Below are 24,200 nucleotides of genomic sequence, written 5' to 3'. Positions count from 1 at the left end.
AGTTTAAGTCACATTATATCGGTTTTGATTATTTGCATTGCTAAAAATTTATTTTTTTATTGTTAAACGAAGCTATAAACACATAGTGTTTCCCGTGCCTTTACATGCGTTTTAACGCATGCTACGTAGAAATAGCCTCGATTGCACTAGTACCTATTCTACCTACTCGTTCGATTTTAAATGAGAAATCATTGAAAACATCACTCACGCACTAGGTGTTTGTAGCTTTGTTTAACAATAAGAAAACAAATTTTTAGCAATGCAAATAATCAAAACCGATATAATTTGACTTGAACTTTCAAAGGCGGTAAGCAGAATTGCTATTTTATTTTTTAATCAAAAGTTATTCGGGTTTAAAAATTGCAGTTTTTCGTTTTTTTGAAAGTTCAACCGCGTTTATCTCGAAAACTGTGCATCCTACGGGAAAACTTGTTACAACATTTTTTGCTTAGAATGACCCAAAAATTACAAAAAAATTTTTGTTTTGCGAGAAATCTTTGTTATGTAATTCCTCAAGTTCTTGGTCAATAACAATCTTATCGACATCCGGATCAACTGTTACCCAAAAAATTCGTATTCTACGGGTGAAAATACATGAAAAAAACTTGGGAAGTCCATTTGAATAAAGGAGGCCGTTGTACCCCCCCTGGCGACAGGACTAATATAACAAGAGAAAATAAATACAGCATTTAATACAACTAACATCATGATTATGAGATATATTTTATTCAATACCAAACTCAACAATCAACAAAATAGAGAGTTATAAAATATCCTGTACATGTGAAGATTTTCATTTTAGATGAAATTTCATGATGACTAAACGGTAGTATCAAAGAGAAAATGTTTAAGTTAAAAACGGGAGAGTTTGATAAATGTCAAATCTGCAAACATGTTTGAGATAATGAATCCAATGACAATTAATTAGAATAAAATTTTAAAAATTGAAGCAGCAATAATTTTATTGTTATTGACACATCCGTATATTATATTTTACTCGTACCTCTTATTTCTTGTCCGTAAGCAGTTCTTTTATATACCTAAAGAGTAAAAAGATTTTTTTAGTCCTTATTTTTCTAAAATAGGTGTCCATTAATTTTAACCCAGCTGTCGTATGAATCTGGCGTCTAACTACCCTTTACTTGTTTTTTTGCCGGTTATGTTTAAGCCCATCTATCTTCTTTATGAACAGATCTGTCTCTCAGTTATTGTTAAAAAAATATAATATTTGATATATGGATATACATTAATAATCAATCTTTGTAAATAAATCATATATGATGAACATTCTGTAATTAGCCATAACATATGTATCTAGTGAGTGAAAGAAAATTATTTATTATTGACAAGATAATCATATAAAATAAATGTTATAGGGAATAGGGACAAATAGAAAAAGGGACAAAATTATTGTAATAAGTAGGAAATATATAAAAATTTTAGCGGTACCGTCTCGGACGAAAAATTGTAAAACTTTGTACGTAGTTAGAAACAAATGCAATTTTAAAAGACACATTAAAAAAGAAATAGTCCATTGAAATGTTAGATTTAGGGTTGCATTTCTTAGAGGAGTCAATTTTATTTTTTTAATGTGTAGGGGAGTTCAGTAGAAGCTTAAGTTCAAGTTTTTGGGGTCGCCACCCTTGTCCCCCGGCCGCCATATTGGAAAAAGGGGTGCAAAGGGCTTTCGCGCTGTATCTCCTAAACTAGCAATCCTACAGAAAATTTAATTACACATAAAATGTAGTAAATTAAATTTTCTACAATTTTATATCTAATACTTTTTATCGTCAAGTGACCAACAAAAAAGTTATAAACAAAAATAAGAGAAAATTTTGTAAGAAGTTTCCTTTTGGAGGTTATAATTGTTCCGTTCATTTCACAATAAAATAACATCATAGAGATTTTGTAGAGGATTTTTCAATGAACAATTTTCACCATAAAGTTGTTTAATTCTATTTATTATCTAGGTTTTACAGCGCTCCAATCTTGACCAGATTCTCGAATTCTCATAGGAGTACAATAAAAACAATACTTTTCTATCTATATATTAGGCGAGCGGCATCAACCGTTATGCCGATCACGAAAATCAAATTTAAGGTGAATGACCAATTTTGGTCTATTTTTATGTTTTCCAGGTCGCTGAATCCGAATATGAAGTTTATTTTTATCTAGAGTTGGTGGAACATGTTCAAAAATCAAATTTTATACAATGCCAAACATACATTTATACACGTGCCAAAAATACATTTTGATGATTTTTCAAATTTACCTCGCTGTATCTTTGATCGCTGTAAATATTTTCTTTTGAAAATTTTATTGTGTCATCTTTGAAGTATGTAGATAACAATGAAATTTGTCCAAAATGTTTGAACACATTAAAAAAGGAGTTGTTAATTTTTAAACATTTTGTCATCATATTTCGTTAGTTTCATGTTTACTTAAAAAAGTTGAGTGACAAACTTTTTAGTTTATAAGTTTAACCAACATAACAATAAAATGGTACCCCGTCAAAATAGCCCCGTCAAAAAAGCTCCGACAAAATAGCCCCGACATAATATCCCGCACACAAAATCAGGAGCGTCATTTGAAATTTTGATAGGGGGGGGCAAGCATTATATATACAATACATTTATATGCAAACATGATACAAAATTGATCTATTTTTTGTAAATTTCAGTAATTTTCAGGGCCAGGGGGGGGAAAATGCCCCCCCTGCCCCCTATTAAATGACGCCCCTGCACAAAATAGCTCCGACAAAATAGCCTGCAGACAAAATCGCCGCGGAATAATAGCCCGCCGACAAAATAGCCCCGACAAAATAGCCCCGACAAAATAGCCCCGACAAAATAGCCCCGAAAAAAAAAGCTCCCTTCAGAATTCATCATGAAATAATTCCTTAAAAATACATTTTTTCGGAAATGGTAATTATCCTCTATAATAAAAATTGTCTTTTCAGAGAACTCGAGTCCTGTCTTTCCTGCCTCTTGGAAGTTTGAACAATAAAGTTAAGCAAAAATCAATGTTAATTTATGATATAAACATTTTTTTCTGTTTCCGGGCAACAGTAAAATGCATTTTAAATTAAATAAATTAAATACATTCTTCCTTTTTGTCAAATAATTTAAATTAAAAAAAAAGTTTTTGGACACCTTGTATAAATAATTATGTAATTGTTTATAAGAGGCTGTTTTAGCCGGGGCTATTTTAGCCGGGGCTGTTTTGACCGGGGCTATTTTGTGTGCGGGCTATTTTGTCGGGGCTATTTTGTGTGCGGGCTATTTTGTCGAGGCTATTTTGTGTTGAGGCTATTTTGACGGGGCTTTTTTGACGCGGCTGTTTTGACCGGGCTATTTTGACGGGTCACGCAATAAAATATAATTCATGTAGAAGTTTTTTGCAAAATTTTAAGTCAAAATATACAATAGGAAAAAAGTTATGTTACTTCATAGACAAGCGGCACACCCCAAAAACGCTTATATCTCGAGATCGTGACCACGGTGTGGTGAATGGCTAATTTTAATCATACTTTATGATTTTGGTATCAAAAATCGTTTTTTTGCTCTTCTTAAGAATTTTGCACTTTGCGGTTGCGTCATTCTTCTTCTGAACCGGCGAATTGGTCCTCAAACAACCTCTTGGGCATTTTCTATATATGCTTAGGGTTATAAGTTTTATAGAGGGGAGAAAGGTCAAACACAGATTAATAATAGCATAGGAATGTTATAATAAGCCTAACTTTTGTTTTTATTGTATCCCTATGAGCATTTGAGAATCTTGTCAAATTTGGAGCGCTGTAAAACCTGTATAAATAAATAGAATTAAACAACTTTATAGTGGAAATTGTTCACTGAAAAACTCTCTACAAAATTGCTATAATGTTATTTTATTTTAAAATGAACTGAAAAAAAGTTATAACCCCCAAAAGGAAACTTGTTAAAAAATTTTTATATATTTTTGTTTATATCTTTTTTGTTGGTCACTTGACGATAAAAAGTAATAGAAACAAAATTGTAGAAAATTTAATTTGCTACATTTTATGTTTAATTAGATTTTCCGTAGAGTTGGTAGTTGACGAGATATAGCGCGAAACCCCTTTGCACCCCATTTCCAAGATGGCGGCCGGGGGACAAGGGTGGCGACCCCAAAAACTTGAACTTAAGCTTCTACTGATCCCCCTACACATTAAAGAAATAAAATTGACTACTCTAACAAATGACGGCTTAAAAAATGTAACATTTTAATGGACTAAAAAGAACTTAATAACAACACAACAATTTAGAATATCGTCATGGTTAGAAGGAAATCCAAGTTATCAATGTACAGGGTTATTCACTATATTTTGACCCCCTGTAAACTGCTTTATTTACAGAATTAGAAAAAAATGTTAAATACAAAAGTTATTCGATTTTTAAATTATGATTTTTTGACATATATATCGTACTAGTGGCGTCATACATTTGGGCGTGAAGACGTAATCGACTATTTTTTTAAATGGGAATAGGGGTCGAATGCTAGCTCATTTGAAAGGTTATTCAATTCCCCATTCATTAATATAAACATTAAGATGATTAATTATACAGGGTGTCCAAAAAAAAAATTTTTGAATTAAATTAATTGACACAAAAAGAAGAATGTATGTAATTTATTTAATTCAAAATACATTCTACTGCTGTCAAAAAACAGAAATAAATTTTTATTGAACAAATAAACATTACTTTTCACTTAAATTCAATGTTCAAGGTGCCACCCATCTGCCTCTTGGCAGATTGAACATTGAATTTACGCAAAAATCATTGTTTATTTGTGCAATAAACTTTTATTTCTGCTTTCTAACAGCAGTAAATTGTATTTTAAATTAAATAAATTACATACATTCTTGTTTTTGTGTCAATTAATTTAATTTAAAAAAAAATTTGGACACCCTTTATAATTATACATGTTAATGTTTATACTACTTAATAGGGAATTGAACAACCTTTGAACAAAATTAAATAAATTCGTTATTTCCGGTGACTTTAAGAAAAAATCCTGAAATAGGTCGATTTTTATTTTTTAAATTATGATTTTTTGACATATACCTATATCATATTTGTAACGTCGTCCATGATAATAAAAAAGCTTATTTGGCGAAATGAACGTCAGATAGAAAAACTAAAAAATACGTGTCCAATATTTTTCAAAAATCTATCGAATGATACCAAACACGACCCCCACGGAGAGATGTGGGGTCTAAATTTAAAATTTTAAACACGAACCCCCCGATATTTCGCGAAATTAACATCAGATCGCAAAACTGAAAAATACACGTATTCAATATTTTTGAAAAATCTATCAAATGACACCAAACACGACCCCCCACGTAGGTGTGGTGGGGGGTTACTTTAAAATCTTAAACAGGAGCCCACATTTTTATTGCAGATTTGGATTCCTTACGTAAAAATACGTAACTTTTATTCGAGACATTTTGTCGAATTATGAATAGATGGCGCTATAATCGGAAAAAACGATTGTAGAAAATGGAAAATTAAATTAAAAGATGGAAAGGCCCTCACCTTATGGAAACTTAACTTAACTTTTTTTGGTTTTAGTACCTACTCTTCACAACCCAATAGGTTTCCATAACGCTCGAGTAACTGCAAATTTAGCATACTTTGCTCCCCTACTATTAATAAGTTAAAAATAAATTAATGGGCACTTTAAAAAATTTTATTGTTGTGTTGCCAAAATTCACCTCAAGTAATTAATTTTAAAATTTTAAATTTTAAAAACCTCATAGTTTTGTATTCTGCCAAGTATATTTTTCAACTAATATTGTTTGGTGATGTCGATAGTACAACGCATTCTAAGATATCAAAGTCATTTATGATCCATTCAGGGACAGTTTCCTTTCTATAGTTTCTTAAAAATTCTGTCTTTACTGTCACCAAAATCAATTTAGTAGGTCCAGATTCAGTTTTATGCCACTTCAGAGCTAATAACTGCATACCTATTCTACAATTTTTATCAAGGCCTTGAGTTTGAAATTTTATATTCAAAGGTATAAATAATTTTATATCTTCTGGATTGATCTTTATAACAGATTTTTGAAGTCTGGTTAGCTTCGTTTTCATATCATGTTTGAGTTTTAATCTAGCTGGTATGGTCAGTAAATCATCTAGCTCTTCTTGCCTGTCTTCATGAATTATTGCTGTCACAGTACAGACTGCTTTCGAAGCACCGTAGATAAAAGCTCCTTCGGTAAACTCTGGATCCCAGGTCCTCTGGAGATATTTAAACTGAACTTTAGTTTTAAGCCATCTAAATATTCGAGGTATATAAATGAGATCGGGTGTTTTTGGCAAACTTGAGTATTGTCTTATAGTTGTTGTATTTGCAATATTCCTACGTGAAAAATTGTTTCTTTGTCTAGTAATATGCGAGACGGTATACCTTCTGAAAATTTGGTTTTTTGGTATGATGTTAAACAAAGGTTTTGCTATCATTACTTGTTAATTTTGAAAATGGGTGGATGATTCTACAGATATTTCATTTTAAATGAAAATGTTGAAGACGTACATATTGATTTTGATCAATGACAAATACTGTTATAAATGACAGGTTTACATGTCTTCTTCTTCTTTAGTTTATTGGCTTACATGACATGTTTACAGGTTTACATGACTAATATAACACAACTATGACATGACCTGTTTTCTTCTTTTTATTTCTTCACTTTTGGCGTCCACACTAGTGCATTTGCCAGCACATTTCTTAGTATTGCATTATTTGATCTTACTCATGGTAATATGCAATACTGTTTCTGTGATATTATTGAATCGAATTTAATGGTAATGGTGCAGTTCAGTATAACACAGATAGCACAATAAAGGAGTTTTCTCTGTCTAGGGTAACAGCGGAGAATTACGCAGTCTAAAAAGTTGCTTATGGTTATTAGAACCCAGAAGAGTTATAACTTTGGGTTAGCTTCTTTTAAAATTGCTTTTATCTAATTCATTCAGGTTCTTGTAACTTGCGTAACACGTCACAGTATTATGACATCATTTTGTCAGTTTTCGGGGAATTTTTTCAGTCGGAAAAACGAAAGAATACCCATGAACAATCACATCAATCACTTATTTTGTATTTGCTGTCATTTTCTATAAATAACAAACCTTTGTCATAGAAAAAGACAGCAAATACAAAATAAGTGATTGATGTGATCGTTCATGGATATTCTTTCATTTCTCCGACTGTACGTTATTTTAAACTGTTTAAAACACGGGAGTTAGTTTGCTCCTGCTACACTTTAATAACGATATGAAATGAGCGCAAGTGCATCTAAAAAACAGGTTTGTTAATTTTATGAATAAAGTCAATCATTTTATATCCACGTTTATCTAAGACAAGTTGACATTCTTTTTTTTTTAATAAAACAGTATTTTCAAAAATCAATCAATATTTTTTGTATTAATAATTGATTGTTTTGTTTCAGATCAAAAAACGCAGCTTTAAACAACAGACATGCCTATTTTCTTCTAGTAGACAATGGGACTGTAGGAAAATATGGTGCCGAGATTATACTTCGAAGGAAATTGGAAAAGTACATATCAAAACAAAGGCTATATCCATGTAAGTAAAAGTTAAGAGGGATATAAACAACCACGACACGTGTGCCACAGTGTTGCCACATGTGCCATAATGCTTTCTTACTTTTCTATTGTATTCATTATTTAATACTTTTCTATTCTATTTTATATTCACCCGAATCATAAAAAAATTTCGTAATCGTCAATTTGGTTTTCAGATTCTTGTGCTACTCAATGATGTCTATAATTGTATGTACCTTTCTTTGACAATAGAGTTGTAAACCAGCTTCTTTGACTTTTTCCAATTAGACTATTATGTTTTGTTCTCATCTTCTCGTGTATTTCTGTCAACTTGTAATATAACAATGGTTCGTCGATTTTGATTTAACAAATATATAGCCTCTATCACGATAATTTCCAAAGCCCTTGAGATATTCTTCTTTTCCTTTGGGTGCCGTACGCTGTGCAGTGTGCAGGCAAGCATGCTGGTTGTCAAATACAAATATCCAGAAATGCTTCTTCCGCTCTTTTTATTATCGTACTGACATCAGGTATGCCGCTCCAGTTCCTTCTATCTCTGAACCGTGAATGTTGCTTTCGCCCAAGACATCTGCGACCTTCAACTTTACCCATCAAAATAACATTTAGGAAATATATTTGTTATTTCGTAGAATATTACCCAAATATGAAACCTTTCGCTGCTTAACGAGATTTATCAATTCACTTTGGACATTAGCTCTTCTTAGGGCCTCATTATTTGTTACCTGGTCCACCCTTGGAAGATTAAGCAGTCTTCTGCCACACCACATTTCGAATGCCTCCACACTATTCAGATATCTCACTTTAAGTGATCAGATTTCACCCGTACATCAGGATGGGAAGCTCTTTTACGAGTATATTGTTCGCTATTATCAGCATATATTAGGTTATTAAATATCTTTTCTACATAAATGTTGGGCAGTAGGTAGTGGAGAGAGAACACAACTCTTTTTCCTTAATTACACAGTGAATTCTTTTTCCCTCATCAATCCGAAAATCAACCACTCTATTCTCCCTCCATCGGTCTCCTCGCCAATCACAAGCATTCTCCATACATCATATCCCTACTTTTTTTCTTAAGAACAAATAGTATTTTATACAAATTTTATGTATTGTCAATTTCCAGGAGATATTATAATAAAATTTACTTACAATCTAGAAAAACCCTCTTTCCTAACTAAACAAAATTGTTTACGATCCTTTCTTCCTAGGAAACCATTTAGAAACATTGTATATTGTCCATTCCAAAGCGGCACAATAAATTTCTAAAACTACCGTTTTTTAGTTCATTGTTTCGAAATGTATTAATCCGTTCGTAGAAACTTTACCGCTAGACTTTCACCTTCCACGAAACACTGCTTACGGCTAAATTATTTTATTTACAATTTTTGGTCATATACAGGGCGATAAAAATTTGCGATCTCGTGGTCTTTGACATAAAATTAGTTTTCCCCATAAAAATTATATAACAGTATATATGAATAGTTCATGTCTGGCGTGGTGAAAACCTTTTGGTAATCAATAAAGCACATGAAAACATATTTTCTCTGGTCGTAGCCGTTATGCATCAGCCCTTCATGCAAAAAAGTGATTTCTCCCAAGCCATTTTTGAAACCAAATTGAGTGTCCCCTCTAAATTGATGATTTACGAATAGCGTGTGACCTCAAATAGAAATAATTTTATTATACTAGGAAATATTTTAAAAATTTGGGATTCGGCATTGGGTATATGTATTACTTTTTTATTTTCAGTTACTCAAAGTCCTATACCAATAGTATGTTTAGTAATAGAAGGTGGTACCAACACCATAAGAGCGGTATTAGAATATGTAACCGATGAACCTCCTGTCCCGGTAGTTGTTTGTGAGGGATCAGGTCGAGCAGCGGATATAATAGCGTTTATGTGCAAGTAAGTACTAAGTAATAATACCAAATTATGTAATTGTAAAACATTGTCCAAACTAAATTATTTGTTAAATACAACATCACGTGAATGAATAATATATCTGAGGTTCTGAAACTTTAGTATACAGGGTGTTTCATTAGTAATTGTCCATATAGTAACTGGAGAAACTTTAGCACAAAATATGAAGATTTAACCTAAAACACTTAATTAAAATATTCTTCCTGACCGAGATACAGAGTGTTTTATTACAAATTAATATCCTAAAAATGATTTTATCCCATTGTTTTAACACCTTCGAATATTTTTTGTTCGAACTAGACAAACGGTTTACACATGTTAGAATACTTTAACTAGTGTTAAAATATAGTTTTCCGCTGTTACCAGAAGCTGTAGGGATATATACCCAATTTTCCCCCTCACAATCTACGCCACTGTCGTAATAATCATTTCAGAATTTTTTTATTATTTGTTACTTTTTACATAAATACCATCCTTTTGTCTCAATGCGATAACCCTAGTAGTTTTGAAGTTATTTGCGTTTAAAGGTAATGGATTCAATAAGATTATGTATTTTAAACATTAAATCAGATTATGTGTTTAAAATACACATAATCTTATTGAACCCTTTACCTTTAAACGCAAGTAACTTGAAAACTACCGGAGGGACCGCAGACGTTCGGAAACAATTAGCGTCTCTTTGCAAAGACAATGACGTCGACTTTGCAAAGTAACAAGACACTTACTCAACACACACTACACATTACTCCCCTGACTTAGTGATAAGTTATACAATTACGTGGCTAAAGGTTCTAGTTCTAAACCAATGCCAGAATCAGAGAAAAAAAAAACTTGAAAACTACTCACTCTATCGCATTGAGACAAGAGGATGGACATTTACGTAAAATGTAACAAAGAATAAAAAAACATGCTGAAATGATTATTACGACAGTGGCGTAGATTGTGAGGGGGAAAAAGGGGGAAAATTAAGTATATATCCGTTCAGCACGCCTCTGGTAACATCGGAAAACTATGTTTTAACACTACTTAAACTATTCTAACATGTGTAAACCGTTTGTCAAGTTTGAACAAAAAATATTGAAAGGTGTTAAAACAATGAGCTAAAATAATTTTGGGATATTTGTAATAAAACACTGTACACGGTGTTCAAGAGAAAATCTAAATAAAAGTTGATCTAACCCCCTATTTTTTTGCTTTTATGCTTGCATTATCCCTTATAAATCAAAAATACGTCAAAATTAAAATCGGCTACGGGGCACTTTTTGTGCATGCCTCAAAGAAGATTTTTTCTATTTATTTTCTTGTTTTTTTATTTTTCTTTATCTGTATAATCGGATTTTCATATATTTTAATATGTGTGAGTATGTATATGATATGTATACACACTCACACATATACACACAGACATAGACATACATACACAAATATACCGGGTGTTGAATAGTCAAACAGCCATAGGAAACAATGGGGAATTCTAAATTGTTGAATTTCTGCCTCCCTAATTATTTTAAATCAAAAGTCATGAGAAACTATCTGTAGAGGACTGAAATCTGTATTAAAAACATATATGTTAAACTTGTTCTACGAATTAAACACATTTCAAAATTTTGCAAAAATATAAAGCAATTGCCAGAGAATTATTAGTCCAATCGACCTCTAAAAGTCAAATTTGACCTCTAAAAACTATACGAACTAGCTGAATTTTGCTAAAAATATCAACTTTGCTACCCCAAACAAGATGCAAAAAAGATTGCCAGTCCTACCCCCGGGCTTCCCCCTAAAACCACCCGTCGTAGAGGGGGAAATCGAAAACTTCATATTACCAAGAATATGTTTACACCGTATAAAAACATGATTTAAACAAAATGTAGCTCAGATTTAAAACAGAAATTTTTGTTAGCATTTTTGTGCAGAATGAACCGTTCTTTCAGAAACAACGCTTGAAGCGACCGGCGATTTTAAATGTCAGTTACGCTCGCGAACTCATTTTTTTAAATAGAATTTGTATCAACTCGAGGGTCAAAATTCAATATCTTTTGATCAGAGCGTCCTTTTGACAAAAATCCAAATGCGTTTTAAAGATTAAATATGTTCAGCTTTGGTGTCTAATTTTTGCATTTTGTAGCAAATGAAGTCAGTTTGTTCTTAAGATTTTTAGAGGTCAAATCTGACTTTTAGAGGTCGATTGGACTAATAATACTCTGGCAATTGTTTTACATTTTTGCAAAATTTTGGAATGTGTTTAATTCGTAGAACAATTTTAACACATGTTTTTAATACAGATTTCAGTCCTTTACAAATAGTTTCTCATGACTTTTGATTTAAAAGAATTAGGGAAGCCGGAATTCAACAGTTTAGAATTCGCCATTGTTTCCTAGGGCCCGTTTGAATATTCAACAGCCGGTATATTTGTGTGTGTATGTGTATGCCTGTGTGTATATATGCGAGTGTGTATACATATCATATACATACTCACACATATTAAAATATATGAAAACCCGATTATACAGATAAAGAAAAATAAAAAAACAGAAAAATAAATAAAAAAATATTCTTTTACGCATGCGCAAAAAGTGCCCCGTAGCCGATTTTAATTTTGACGTATTTTTGATCTACAAGGGATAATGCAAGCATAAAAGCAAAAAAAATAGGGGGTTCAATCAACTTTTATTTAGATTTTCTCTTGAACACCGTGTGTATCTCTGTAAGGAGGAATATTTTATTTAAGTGTTTTAGGTTAAATCTTCATATTTTGTGCTAAGGTTTCTCCAGTTACTATATGGCCAATTACTAATGAAACAAACTGTATATCTGATATTTCATGAAAAAATACAGGATCCTTTGTAACTTTCATTTCATGAAAACTGTTATATTATTTTTTTTCATTCGCCAGAATACCTACCCCGTATCTTCTGCTTTTCCCACCGTTTCTATCCAGAATTTAGTCTTCCACTTTACTTATATCATTCCCATCTGGATGAGGTTATCTTAATGAGGTTATCTTAAGGGCATAGGCGCGAAATGTCGCCTGTCAACACGTTCAATGTGTAATCATGTGAATGTATTCATTTTTTTCGAATCCTGAGAAAACTAGTATTTTTAAAAAAATTAAAGGCAGAATGAAAGACTACAGTATTACCGAGGGTAGAAAGTCCCTTAGAACAAACAAAAAGCTTATTTTGAGTGAGATATTTAAAATTAAAAATCACACTAAATTTTATCTTTTTTTCACCCCTGTAATTATTAAGATAAACAATATAGAAGTTTTCAGGGACTTTCTTTCCTAGGTAATTACGTAATCTTTCATTCTGCGTTTAAATTTTTCAAAAATACTTATTAATTTTCTCAGGATTCGATAAAAATTATTACATTTAATTAAAACATATTGAACACTTTGACAGGCGGCATTTTTATATATCATAATCACTCTTATAATCATTTTATAGATCATAATCATTCTTTTAATGGACAGTATAAAATGCTCCATATTCAAAATAAAGGCCTTAATAAGCTGTCTCTATTACAATCTATGGAAGTTAATAAATTAAAAAACACAGACATAATTCTCAATTACCAACTTGACATAAACAGCTCCCGATTCCTGAAACTATTCAGTTAGAGACTTTAAAGTGTAGACACATAATAAAAATCCATCACTTGAGAAAGGCACTCTGCCGAAACAGTTGTAGTGACAGTAATTTTTAATAAATTTTGTGGAAATAGTGAAAATAAAAGTGTTCAGTGTTTTATTATTACTGAGATATATCTTTTTACTTCATTTTTTTATTTTTAACTGCTAGGTATTTCATAATTATATCCCCCTCAACTCTAGTTTTGTCTCTAGTTTTGCTAATTGATATAATTTTTTTATATAGGAGGTTTTTATAAAGGATTTTTTTATTAAAATTTATTTGTGATTAATGGTATCACTACAGCCAGCTACAGAAAATTTTTCCTTTTATATTCTCGTTCTTGTTCACCTTGTCAATAGTTTTCCTTTGCCTTTTTAGTTTTCTACTGTCCCGCTATTTCGTCAGTTTCATTTTCTGGAATGCTTGGATGGTTTGCAAGTTTTTTTGACTATTTCTTTGGAAACTATCCCTTTACTATCCCATCGTAACTTTCGTTTTGGTCGTCACTTTTTTGTAATTCTGTTTAATTTCTTTTCCTTCACATTTTAACTCTGTGGCCTCCCTAGTGTATGTTTGTATTTTTCATTCAAAAACTGCCAAGCCATCATTATTGAAAATTTTTTCAATCTTCATGTTTGTTTATTTTTATTTTTCATTATTAATTTAATTTTTTCCATTATTGTCAGCCATTTTTATTACACATTTTTTTGTCTTATTTTTATTGCTTGGACCATTTTTACAGTTTCCCATAAAAAATGCTCTTTTGAGAAAATTAATCATGGTATTTTTTAAAATTTTTTCACCAGGACTATCTATTTTCGGACCTGTCACGTTTTTTTCTTTTTCCAAGTATTTTACTCTACTTTCCGACATGTTTTTCTTTGACTTTAACTCTTTAAGTACTTGTTAAGGTACTTTTAACTCTTTAAGTACTTGTTTTAATAGTTCTTTTATCGCTCAATAACAATATTAGTCTTTAATGTTTTATTTTGTCTGTCTTTGCATACATACTGTTAGGCTCTGTATTTCTCTCTTTTTATGAGCTTGACCAACAAATTCTTATTTTGATTAATTACTTAATTATTTTAAATATTACTTATGTAGAACAAAACCAAAATTAAATTGAATTCTCTAATAAATTTTATTCTCATGGCTATTTTAATTTTAATGCATTACCTTAGGTTCGTGGCTTCTAGTATATCTAGTTGCTTACTTCATCCAGGGACAAAACAGGGAAATTAAACACACTCGATGTCATATAAATGTTATAAATATTTTTTATTTATCCAATATACCATAAATATAAGATTTAAAAATTATACTAAAATTTAATTCTGTTGCAACTTTTTCTCATCTAATAAATTAAGCTTTAATTCTGATATCTCCTTTATTTTAACAAAAATTTTATTTAAATAATTTTATAATTTAATTTTAAATAAGACTATTTTTGTATACAAAAATACTAAAATTTACTTTTCTCCTTTTGAATTGATTACTTATCTCTTCTTTAAATTTTGGAATGACTCAATTATGCTATAGAATTGCTCAATACAAAAAATAAACAAATATGGTGTGGATTGTGGATATAAAACAAACTCTCTCCGTTTCACAAAAATTCTGACTAACCTTTTTGTTTCTTCTTTACTTCTTCTTTCTGAATTGCGCAGCCTTTGATTCTCTCACACTTTCTCCTAGGATGTAGCGAAAGGTCCTTCTCGTCCAAACTGCTTCACTAACAAACAAACGACGGGACTCGCTCGAAATCTCTATTCAGTTTTCGCTCTGCTCGATATCTTGTGCAAATTGATACCCACCGGCTACTCGTTCTAGACAGAACACAGGAATCTCCTCGGACACAAGGAAAATTAACTTCTCAACTCGTCAACGATTTCGTTTCACCACGATCTGCTCGCAAAGACCAATTTCACCACTTTACACCGACTTCTCACTTTTTAGAAACTGGACTGTCCTCTCCAGATATTAATTACACAGTGTCCATTTTTTGTCTCCTCAAAATCAGACTCAACACTCATCCCTTCCATCCATCTTTCTCCGCCAATCACAAAAATCCTCTCTACCCACTACATCCATATTTTCATTTCTTAAGAACCCATTTATTTTGTATACAACTTTTCCATTTTGTTAAATTCTAGGAGATATCAAATTACTTTTCGTTGTTTCAATATGCTAAACAAAAAACCTTATATTCCAAACTCAATAAATTTGTTTACGGTCTCTCCTTCTTCGAATCATTTACAAATGTCCTGTTGTCCGTTCAAAGAACCATTAACAAATCACTTAACGACTTCACTTTCCGCGAAAACACTGTCTACTAACTAAATTATAATATTTACAATTTTTGGTGATATACAGGGCGATGAAAATCTATGATCTCGTGGTCTCTGATATAAATTTATTTTTTTAAATTTTCACATAAATATTTTACAATACTTTATCGGCAACGTACCTATGTATGTATATCTATTTTAATTTAAAAAAATATTTTCAGGTATGAATGTTCAGTACTTAAATCTATGAAAGAATATATAATCGCAACAATCCAAAGAGCGTTTGAAGTTGCTGCTGAATTAGCTGAAGGCCTATTTTCAGAATTAATGCAATGTGTAGAAAATAAACATTTGGTAAGTAGATAAATATTACACGGCTCAAAAAAAATGGTGAAATGTGTTTTATGACTTCATGTTTTATTAACCAAAAAGATGTACAACAAAAACATCGTCAAAAACATTTAGCTACATGTCATTAAAAATTCAAAAAACTACAAAAAACAATATTCTTCTTCTCGGAGCACTACAACCTGGGTTGGTCTAGGCTGACTGAACCCTCTTCGACCTGTAGTAATATTACCATAAACCTTTATACCATATGTCCGTCCATACGTTTAATGTCTATGGCTGTTGGATATGTGTTTCACGGAAAAATCTAGAATTTTCATTAGCCCAATAACGACAACTATCTCAATTTACCTGGTACTATAAAATAAATAGTAAATCAAACTTTCTTATTAAATAGAAAATCACACCGGAGGGACCGCAGACGTTCGGAAACAAATAGCGTCTCTTTGCAAAGACAATGACGTCGACTTTGCAAAGTAACAAGACACTTACTCAACACACACACTACACATTACTCCCCTGACTTAGTGATAAGTTATACAATTACGTGGCTAAAGGTTCTAGTTCTAAACCAAAGCCAGAATCAGAGAAAAAAAAAATAGAAAGTTTGGATTAATATTAATTTTCTTAGTCATCATCTCACAAAACTGTAGTCAGTAGTCGCATGTCTTGATTATCTTCATTTATTTCCTGTACCAAAACTGGATTTTGTAGGATTGAAATATGTTTCAACACTCCGGACAGTAGTGCGCGAACAACCAGATATTTGAGATAGTGCAAGAACAACTCCTAAAATTGCTACTTGTATCACTTCAGTCCTAACACGTTTTTATATTCCCTTTTTAATGAAAGTTAATGGAATTGTGATAAATACCATCAGATATGCAGACGATACAGTTATTTTAAGTGATGGTATGAATGGATTACATCTTTTAAATGCCATTGACACAGTTTGGCCCATCAAGATTCACGGTTATATGTTGATGGTCATATAATTCAAAGAGTACCCAGTTTTAAATATCTTGGTTGCCATATTACTGAACAACTAGATCCAGATAAAGATATAAAATGTAGAATCGTGATAGCTCACACTACATTTTTAAAAATGAGGTCATTCTTCTGTAATGATAACTTGCAACTTCAACTTCGAAAACGCATGATTAAATGTTACATTTGGTCAGTCCTCTTGTATGGTGTCGAAGCATGGACATTAAAAATATCCACCATTAATCGTTTGGAGGCCTTTGAAATGTGGCTGCACAGACGTATACTGAAAATACCATGGACGGTTATGCTGACAAATGTGGCAGTCCTTAAGAGAGCAAATGCTGCCCGCGAGCTGCTTGATAACATCAAATATAGAAAGATGGCCTATTTTGGACACGTAGTAAGGGGAGACCGGTATAATATTCTTCAACTTATTACGATGGGTAAAATCGAAGGACGCAGAGGAATTGGTAGAAAGCAGGCCTCTTGGTTGAAGAATATCCGAGAGTGGACGGGAATAAAGAAAGCAGAACACCTATTTAGAATAGCTCCAGACAGAGACAGTTTCGCCATGTTAATCGCAAACGTCAAGGGGACTTGATAGGGCACGTTAAGAAGAAGAAGACTGATCCAGCTTTATGAAATTTTTTAATTAGTTTTTATCCATATGTGTGTGTGTTGCTTATCTTGTTGATTGTTGAGGTTGATTAAATAATTTTGCTGTTCTCCTTGCACACTTTCCATTTTCAAAAAATATGCCAATAATTTTAACGCCTTTTGCAATAGAATAAACCATTTTAAACGAATTTAAAAATAATTACTTAATATCGTTGTTAAGCGCTACAAACAACAGTTCAAACAACTAAACTTTTTGCAAATTTCTTTTAATGTAGTTTTTGATGTGATGAAAAAAATTATTATTAATACTAGCAAATGATATGCGTTACGTTTATACGCGTAGAAGCCACTAAAACTGCTGCTGACATGTCTGGATAACAATAAAATCCAACAATAAACCGGACCCGGAGTTATTTCCTATAGGCATTAATTTAATACTGATGCTGTTATTGTCGCTCATCAATAATTATTGTGTTTGAATGAGGTAATCAAACGATGGTCTGATCTGGCATTAGTCCGATGCATCAACAAGAAAGAGGGTAAAATGTACACCAAGAAAAGTCTTCGAAGAGGGATACCAACCATGCTCAATAAAGACAAGCATTTATACCGCGTTTAGACTCTTATTACGTCTTCACGGTACGGTATCTCCCTTTTTATGTGGTTGCATAGGAGGGGGCATTGAAGAGTAACGCAAGATGGAAAAGCAAAACTGCTAGTGGAGCGGGGGCTTTCATAGGCCTAACCAGGGGGTGGTTTTGGGGGTTATAACCCCCCCCCATTTGGATGTATCTTGAGGTCTATACGCTTAACACCATTACTATTTCATACCCCCCAGAGACCATAAGTAGTTGTAACCCCCCCTTAGAGTCATCCTGGTTACACCTCTGGGGACTTTAGAAGGTAGTTGTTTGTTTAGCGCAGAAGCTACAGGAGTGTAAGGAGAAGAATCGTTGCGAAATCAACCTGCCATAAGCGAAGGCACCAAGATGTCACCAGTATACTAGGAAACGGCTCTTGGATCAGCATTTGTGGGACGCGACATAAGTTATCTGCTATATACACTTCTCAACAATTGAAGTGGATATTATGAAAATGTGTATTTTATTTTTTGTTCATAAGGTCAAATATAAAAATGGAGTGATATAAATAAAGATTTATTTTTACTTCGTATTTTCATACAGGTGAACCGAAAGAAAGAAATTCTTTAAGAAAAATAAATAGAAAATAAACAAAAATTGTAAAATTAACAACCTAAAATTTCTATTTCTGCTCAATTTCTAATATCCCGAAAGGAAAAATTAATAGTGTGTGGGTCCACCTCTGTGTCGCCTTAGCGCTCTAACTCTATTTGGAAGACCTCTTATTAAATTATTGATGAACTGCTGCGGTATACGTTCCCAAATCGCGCGTAATGTATTGGCCAACTGATCTAAGGTTTGGGGCGGTTGAAGGAGCCTGTTTTGTTGCCTAGACATTTCGGACCAAACATGTTCAATGCAATTCATATCAGGTGAACACGGTGGCCACTTCATTCTTGTAATGCCATGAGCTTCTATACACTCGTTGATAATTCTCGCACAGTGAGGGCGAGAATTATCATCAATCAGAACAAATTGTTCGCCTATTGCACCAAAAAATGGAACAACTATTGGTACTATGACTCTGTCTCGATATCGTGTAGCAGTCATTGTCTCATTAATTAAGACGACTAAATCCGTGCGACCGTCAAAACATATGCCTCCCCACACGCAAACGGATCCACCTCCAAAAAGAGTGGTTGGGACTCTCAGATTTTCATTGTAACGCTGTCCTCTTTCCCTCCACACCAATATTCGGCCATCATTCGTATACAAACGAAATCTGGACTCGTCAGTAAAGAGACAGTTCCTCCAATTTTCGAAATTTCCACTTTATAGTGTTCCATCGCCCAACGATATCTGCATGCACGCTGCTCCCTAGTTAGTCGTGGATGGGTAGAGCGCCGTCTAGCCCTTAAATTGGATGCATGTAACCGTCTTCTGACAGTTTGACTGGAAATCGCTCGTCCAGTAGCATGCCTGAAGATACTGTTAATTCTGGAAGCCGTGAATGTTGGGTTTCTTCTTGCCGTCAGAACTACAAAACGGTCTTGCCGACGAGTTGTAGATCGTTCTCTTCCTCCTCCATGCCTGTATGTTGCAGATCCAGTTGCTACATACCGATTCCATGCACGACTTATCACACTTTGCGACACATTTAGCCTCATAGCAACCTCTTGTTGAGTTATGCCTTGTTGGATCCAGCGAACTAATTGCTCGAGCTGCATTAGTTCTAAACGTCTTTGCGTTAAGTTAAAGAGAAAAAAGTTACGCTATAAAATAACTGTTGACCTACCCAAAACGGACGCCTATGACCAGTACTAGAAATTCGCAATTAATGAAATCGATTCATCTCTGGAATATAAATAAATGTACTAGTTTTCGTCTTTCTAAATAGGTTTTTTTTGAAATTTTTTTTTATTTAAGGAACGAAAAATTTTCAAATCGATTTTTCTAGAAAACGGTGTATTCTATCGACTTAAAGCAAGAGTACATTTTAGTACTAGAATACCTCACAATTTAATAATTCAAAGCCGAAAATTCTTAAAAATTAAAGACAAAAAAGTTATGCGATAAAATATCCGTTGCCCTACCCAAAATGGACGCCTATGATCGGTACTAAAAGTTCGCAATGGATGGAATAGATTTATCTCTGGAAGATAAATACGCGTACCAATTTTTGTTTTTCTAAATAGAAGCGTTCTGGAGGTATTTAAGAAAAACTCATTACAAGACGCCGTCTTCAAATAGTTCTAGCTCCCTTAGGAAGCATTTTCGGACTAAGTGAATGGAGTTAAATTGTCTTAAAATTATCTGAAGAATCTCCTATCTTTGTTTGTCGGTAGAGTTTCTGGACACCCTGTATAGGTCTTGTAGGTGTGTATGAGAGTTTCACTGGATGTCCTTCCAAACCTTCCAGACAACGCTCCAAGTTTGGCTCTATTCCTTACTCTGTTTAGGGTGTTTTGGATATATGTGTTCCAATAGAGAGAGTCCTGCTAAAAGGAGCTCCCAAATAGAGCATCGATAAACGAAATTCTAGTATTTCTCCCTAAGGGTTATTTTAATCCGTTCGTTTGTGGTGCAATTAGGATGTCTGAAGTCAATAATTTGTGTTTTGGTTGGATTGAGTGTAACTCTCCATTTATTACACCAATTTACCATTTTGTGGAGTAGTGTTTGAGCCCTATCGAAAACAGAAGGATCTCTCAGCGTACCGTATGGCGTGCCCACAGTAAGGGCAGTATCATCAGCATATAGTAGGATAGACTCGATCCAATTAATGGGGCGAGGGACGTCACTATTGTAGGAGCTATAGGACCATATAGGAGCTAATATTGAACCTAGTGGGACTTCTGCTAGCAGAGTGAATGGTGTGGATATTTGGTTGGCGACTGACGCGTTGTGTCCGATTTGAGGGATATGAATGCATGATTTTGATGAACGTTATTGGCAGTTCAGACCGGTAAAGTTTTTCAATCATGCCTGAATACCGGATCTGATCGAATACCCTCTGGACATCAAAAAATATGCTGACTGCGTATCTGTGATGCTCATTGTTAGCTTGGGAAATGTAGGAGGCGGCTTCAATCAATGCATTGTTATTGTTTGTGGAGGGTTCAGCTCTGAATCCATATTGAAATTTGGAAATACATAATGTGGTTAGTATCTAGGAATTCTACGAGTCTTTCTTAAGGATCCTCTCTGAGACTTTACCTAGAGTGTTAAGAAGAGAATTGGTCTATAGGATTCTGTGCTGTTAGGGGATTTCCATGGTTTAGGCATCATGACTGTGTTGGCTACTTTCCATGAGGTTGTAAAGTAGTTCAATTTAGGGCAAGCATTGATTGTTTTGGTCACCAGCGGGATAATACCCTCTGAAAGTTTTTTGACGCATCTTCTGTGGATACCATCAGGGCCAGTAGATATGTGTTTTTACAATATTACACATCGCATGACGGTTTCCTCCTGCACAGGAGTCACCACCGGGTGAGGGTGGGCTACAATGTACTGGAGGGGAGTACGGAGTATTTCTTCCACTCTTATCTCGGTATTACGTCTGTGTCGCTCATTAAAGTTGAGGCTGTCGGGTAAGATGAAGGCTGCTGGAGTGAGCTTTTGAAAGCCTCAGCCTTAACAAGATGACTATTATGGATGATATCATTAATAATAATTAACCAAGAGAAATTTTCTCTTAATTTGTTGAACAGTGTATATTGTCCGTTGTATGTATTTCCCAGTTTTGTAGATAGTTGTAATAAACATGTGTGAACATGCACGACATATTCATTATTCGCTCGTATAACGAAATTTCAGTGCGAAGTCTATTTCTGCAATTAGTGTGACTTGATGTGCTCAATTAAATTTATTTTATTTTATGAAAATATGATATTGTTTATGGTGTTTCTATTTTAGATAACAGTATTTCGAATAGCAGATAAATATGACCAAAAACCCCAAGAACTGGACCAAATAATTTTAACAGCTTTATTTAAATCTCAACATCTCTCGCCGACCGAACAACTGAGTCTGGCATTGACGTGGAATCGTGCTGATATAGCTAGATCAGAAATTTTTGTTTATGGACAAGAATGGCCTCCAGGTATGTTATAATGAAGCTTGACCATGATACATACAAAATGATTATTCTATTGATATAAGAAAATCTACACCGGTTGTCCCATATTCTTTTATTTGTGAAAAATATACTGTTACTGAAAATCGATGATATTTTCAAATAACACTAAGAAAGATCAAAAACATCTTAAGTAACCAAAATATCCAAAAAATGTCTTATTAGTCTAATTATTATTCTTTATGGTAGCCGCTCGAAAAACATTTTCTAGAACTACCAAACAAACAAAAAAACAATTATGTTATTTAAACAGTTATTAAAACAAACTTACAATGAAATAAAAAAACTTCTAATGTATGATGCTATTTTTTATTCAAGTGGATTACAAGTGGATTACAAATCTTCAGAACGTTTTCGATCCAGTCGGACCATCATCAAAAAGCGAAACATCCTGATAGTAGTTTGAAACTAGCCAGATTCTTGGTTATTATAACCTTTAAATTACCTGCTTATATTATTAAATTGTAAAATTAAGATGACACCATGTAATATAAATGGGACATTCTGTATAAAATATGTTTAAACCTCATCAAAGTCATTAATCGATGTAGTATCTGTTCTTGAATTCAATAACCGCGAGTAACATTGAATTGTCATGTTTATTAATATTTAAAGGTGTATATAAACATTAAATCGGGCGAGAAAGAATTATTATTATTGTAGTGAGCAAGTATTTACTTTAGAATAGGTCGCGTTATTATTGTAAATAACTTATGGTCGAATCACTGATTGTGCGATTTATGTTATCTGAACAACTGAGCTTTAATTGATGTGGACCAGAAAGGCATTTAACTACACACTTATTTATGACAACCAGATGACACCAGATCAATGTTAAAGGATTCACAGAGTGAGACAACCCAAAATTGAGTTAATTTTTATCACTCATCGGACGAACTGTCCATATCCAGTTTTCGAGCAGGTATATGTCCCTCTTCAATCCTGACCCCCGGAGGGGGTGTAGTAGTCGACGTGATGGTGTTCGTCCCCAAAGATATCTGTCGTTGGTCATTTCTTTTAACTCATGCATAGGTTTTTTGCATATTCCTGTAATTTGATCGATCCATCTTGTTGGGGATTTTCCTCGTGATCTTCGGCCTTCCACCTTTCCTTGTATAATGAGTCTTTCCATGTTTTCTGTGTTTGCTCTCATAAGATATCCAAAGTATTTTAATTGTTGGAGATGGACTTTACTGGAGAGTCGTTGGCTAACTTGTAGCTCTCTTAAAATTGAATTATTTATCCTACGGTCGGTCCAAGGAATTCGTAACATTCGTCTTCAACAGAACATTTTAGTGGCGTCTATCTTTCTTCTTTCTCAGGGTCCAAGATTCACATATGTAGGACAGTATTGAGAATATTAAGCAGTTTTTTTTTTATTTAGGCATAGACTGGATGTCAATTAGTCAGTCACAACTTTTTTAAATTCATGTTCATGTATAAATAAGGCAATGAGGTCCTTCAAAAGCTGCAGCTGGCCCGCTATGGACTTTTCAAGTTGCTCACCACATGTTTCCATTATTCATAAATATACGTACATATATCAATTAATAGGATTAATAAGTTTAAAGATTAATGTTATTTTCACAGATAAATTTTATTAGACACATTAGACACTCATATAATATTTTTGCTGTTTAGAGACAATAGATAGAATTATTGAAAGGTGGAAAAACATTACATTTTATAGTAGAGGATCCGATATAAGGTCGATTTGCACCGATCTGTTTAATGGATAAAAATTATTGGATATGTAATTTAGCATGTTAACAATTACAAAAAACAAGGGTTGCCCGATCTAATCTTGTTCTAACTATAATTAATTAAAAAATTACATTTTTTTATGAATTAAAAAAAATTCGACCCGGGCAGATATTATTTCGGATTTTTTGGATCATTCTAAACAAAAAAGGTCTTTTGTAATTTTTCTCTAAAGTTGATCGTTTTCGAGTTATAAACAATTTAAATCTGAAAAAAGAACGAAAGATGACAATTTTCAAGGCTCAAAAATGCAAGTAAAAAATATCATTTTTGTAATCATCAAGTACATGAATTCAAGTTCAAACCTTTTTCTATCAGG

The 24,200-nt window shown here is 33.1% G+C and overlaps 2 protein-coding genes across 13 annotated transcripts in view; one reads left to right on the top strand and one right to left on the bottom strand.

Annotated features, from left to right (window-relative positions):
• LOC114331473 (transient receptor potential cation channel trpm) overlaps nucleotides 1-24,200 on the top strand; it is a 1,429,758-nt gene that overhangs the window by 1,252,442 nt on the left and 153,116 nt on the right. For all 12 annotated transcript variants that reach the window (XM_050642920.1, XM_050642916.1, XM_050642919.1 and 9 more), the window contains 4 exons: nucleotides 7,475-7,611; nucleotides 9,360-9,516; nucleotides 15,673-15,805; nucleotides 21,901-22,087. In XM_050642920.1, coding sequence (XP_050498877.1) covers nucleotides 7,475-7,611; nucleotides 9,360-9,516; nucleotides 15,673-15,805; nucleotides 21,901-22,087 — 614 coding nt within the window. The remainder of the gene's footprint in view (nucleotides 1-7,474; nucleotides 7,612-9,359; nucleotides 9,517-15,672; nucleotides 15,806-21,900; nucleotides 22,088-24,200) is intronic.
• On the bottom strand, nucleotides 5,696-6,604 carry LOC114331470 (uncharacterized). The gene has a single exon (XM_028281057.2). It carries the CDS (start codon nucleotides 6,483-6,485, stop codon nucleotides 5,805-5,807), a length of 681 nt encoding a protein of 226 aa, XP_028136858.2. The 5' UTR covers nucleotides 6,486-6,604; the 3' UTR covers nucleotides 5,696-5,804.

Source organism: Diabrotica virgifera, chromosome 2, assembly GCF_917563875.1.
Source record: "Diabrotica virgifera virgifera chromosome 2, PGI_DIABVI_V3a".
NCBI lineage: Eukaryota > Metazoa > Arthropoda > Insecta > Coleoptera > Chrysomelidae > Diabrotica > Diabrotica virgifera.
Note: the sequence above shows the minus strand (reverse complement) of the source record. Positions and strands in the feature narration are given on the sequence as shown.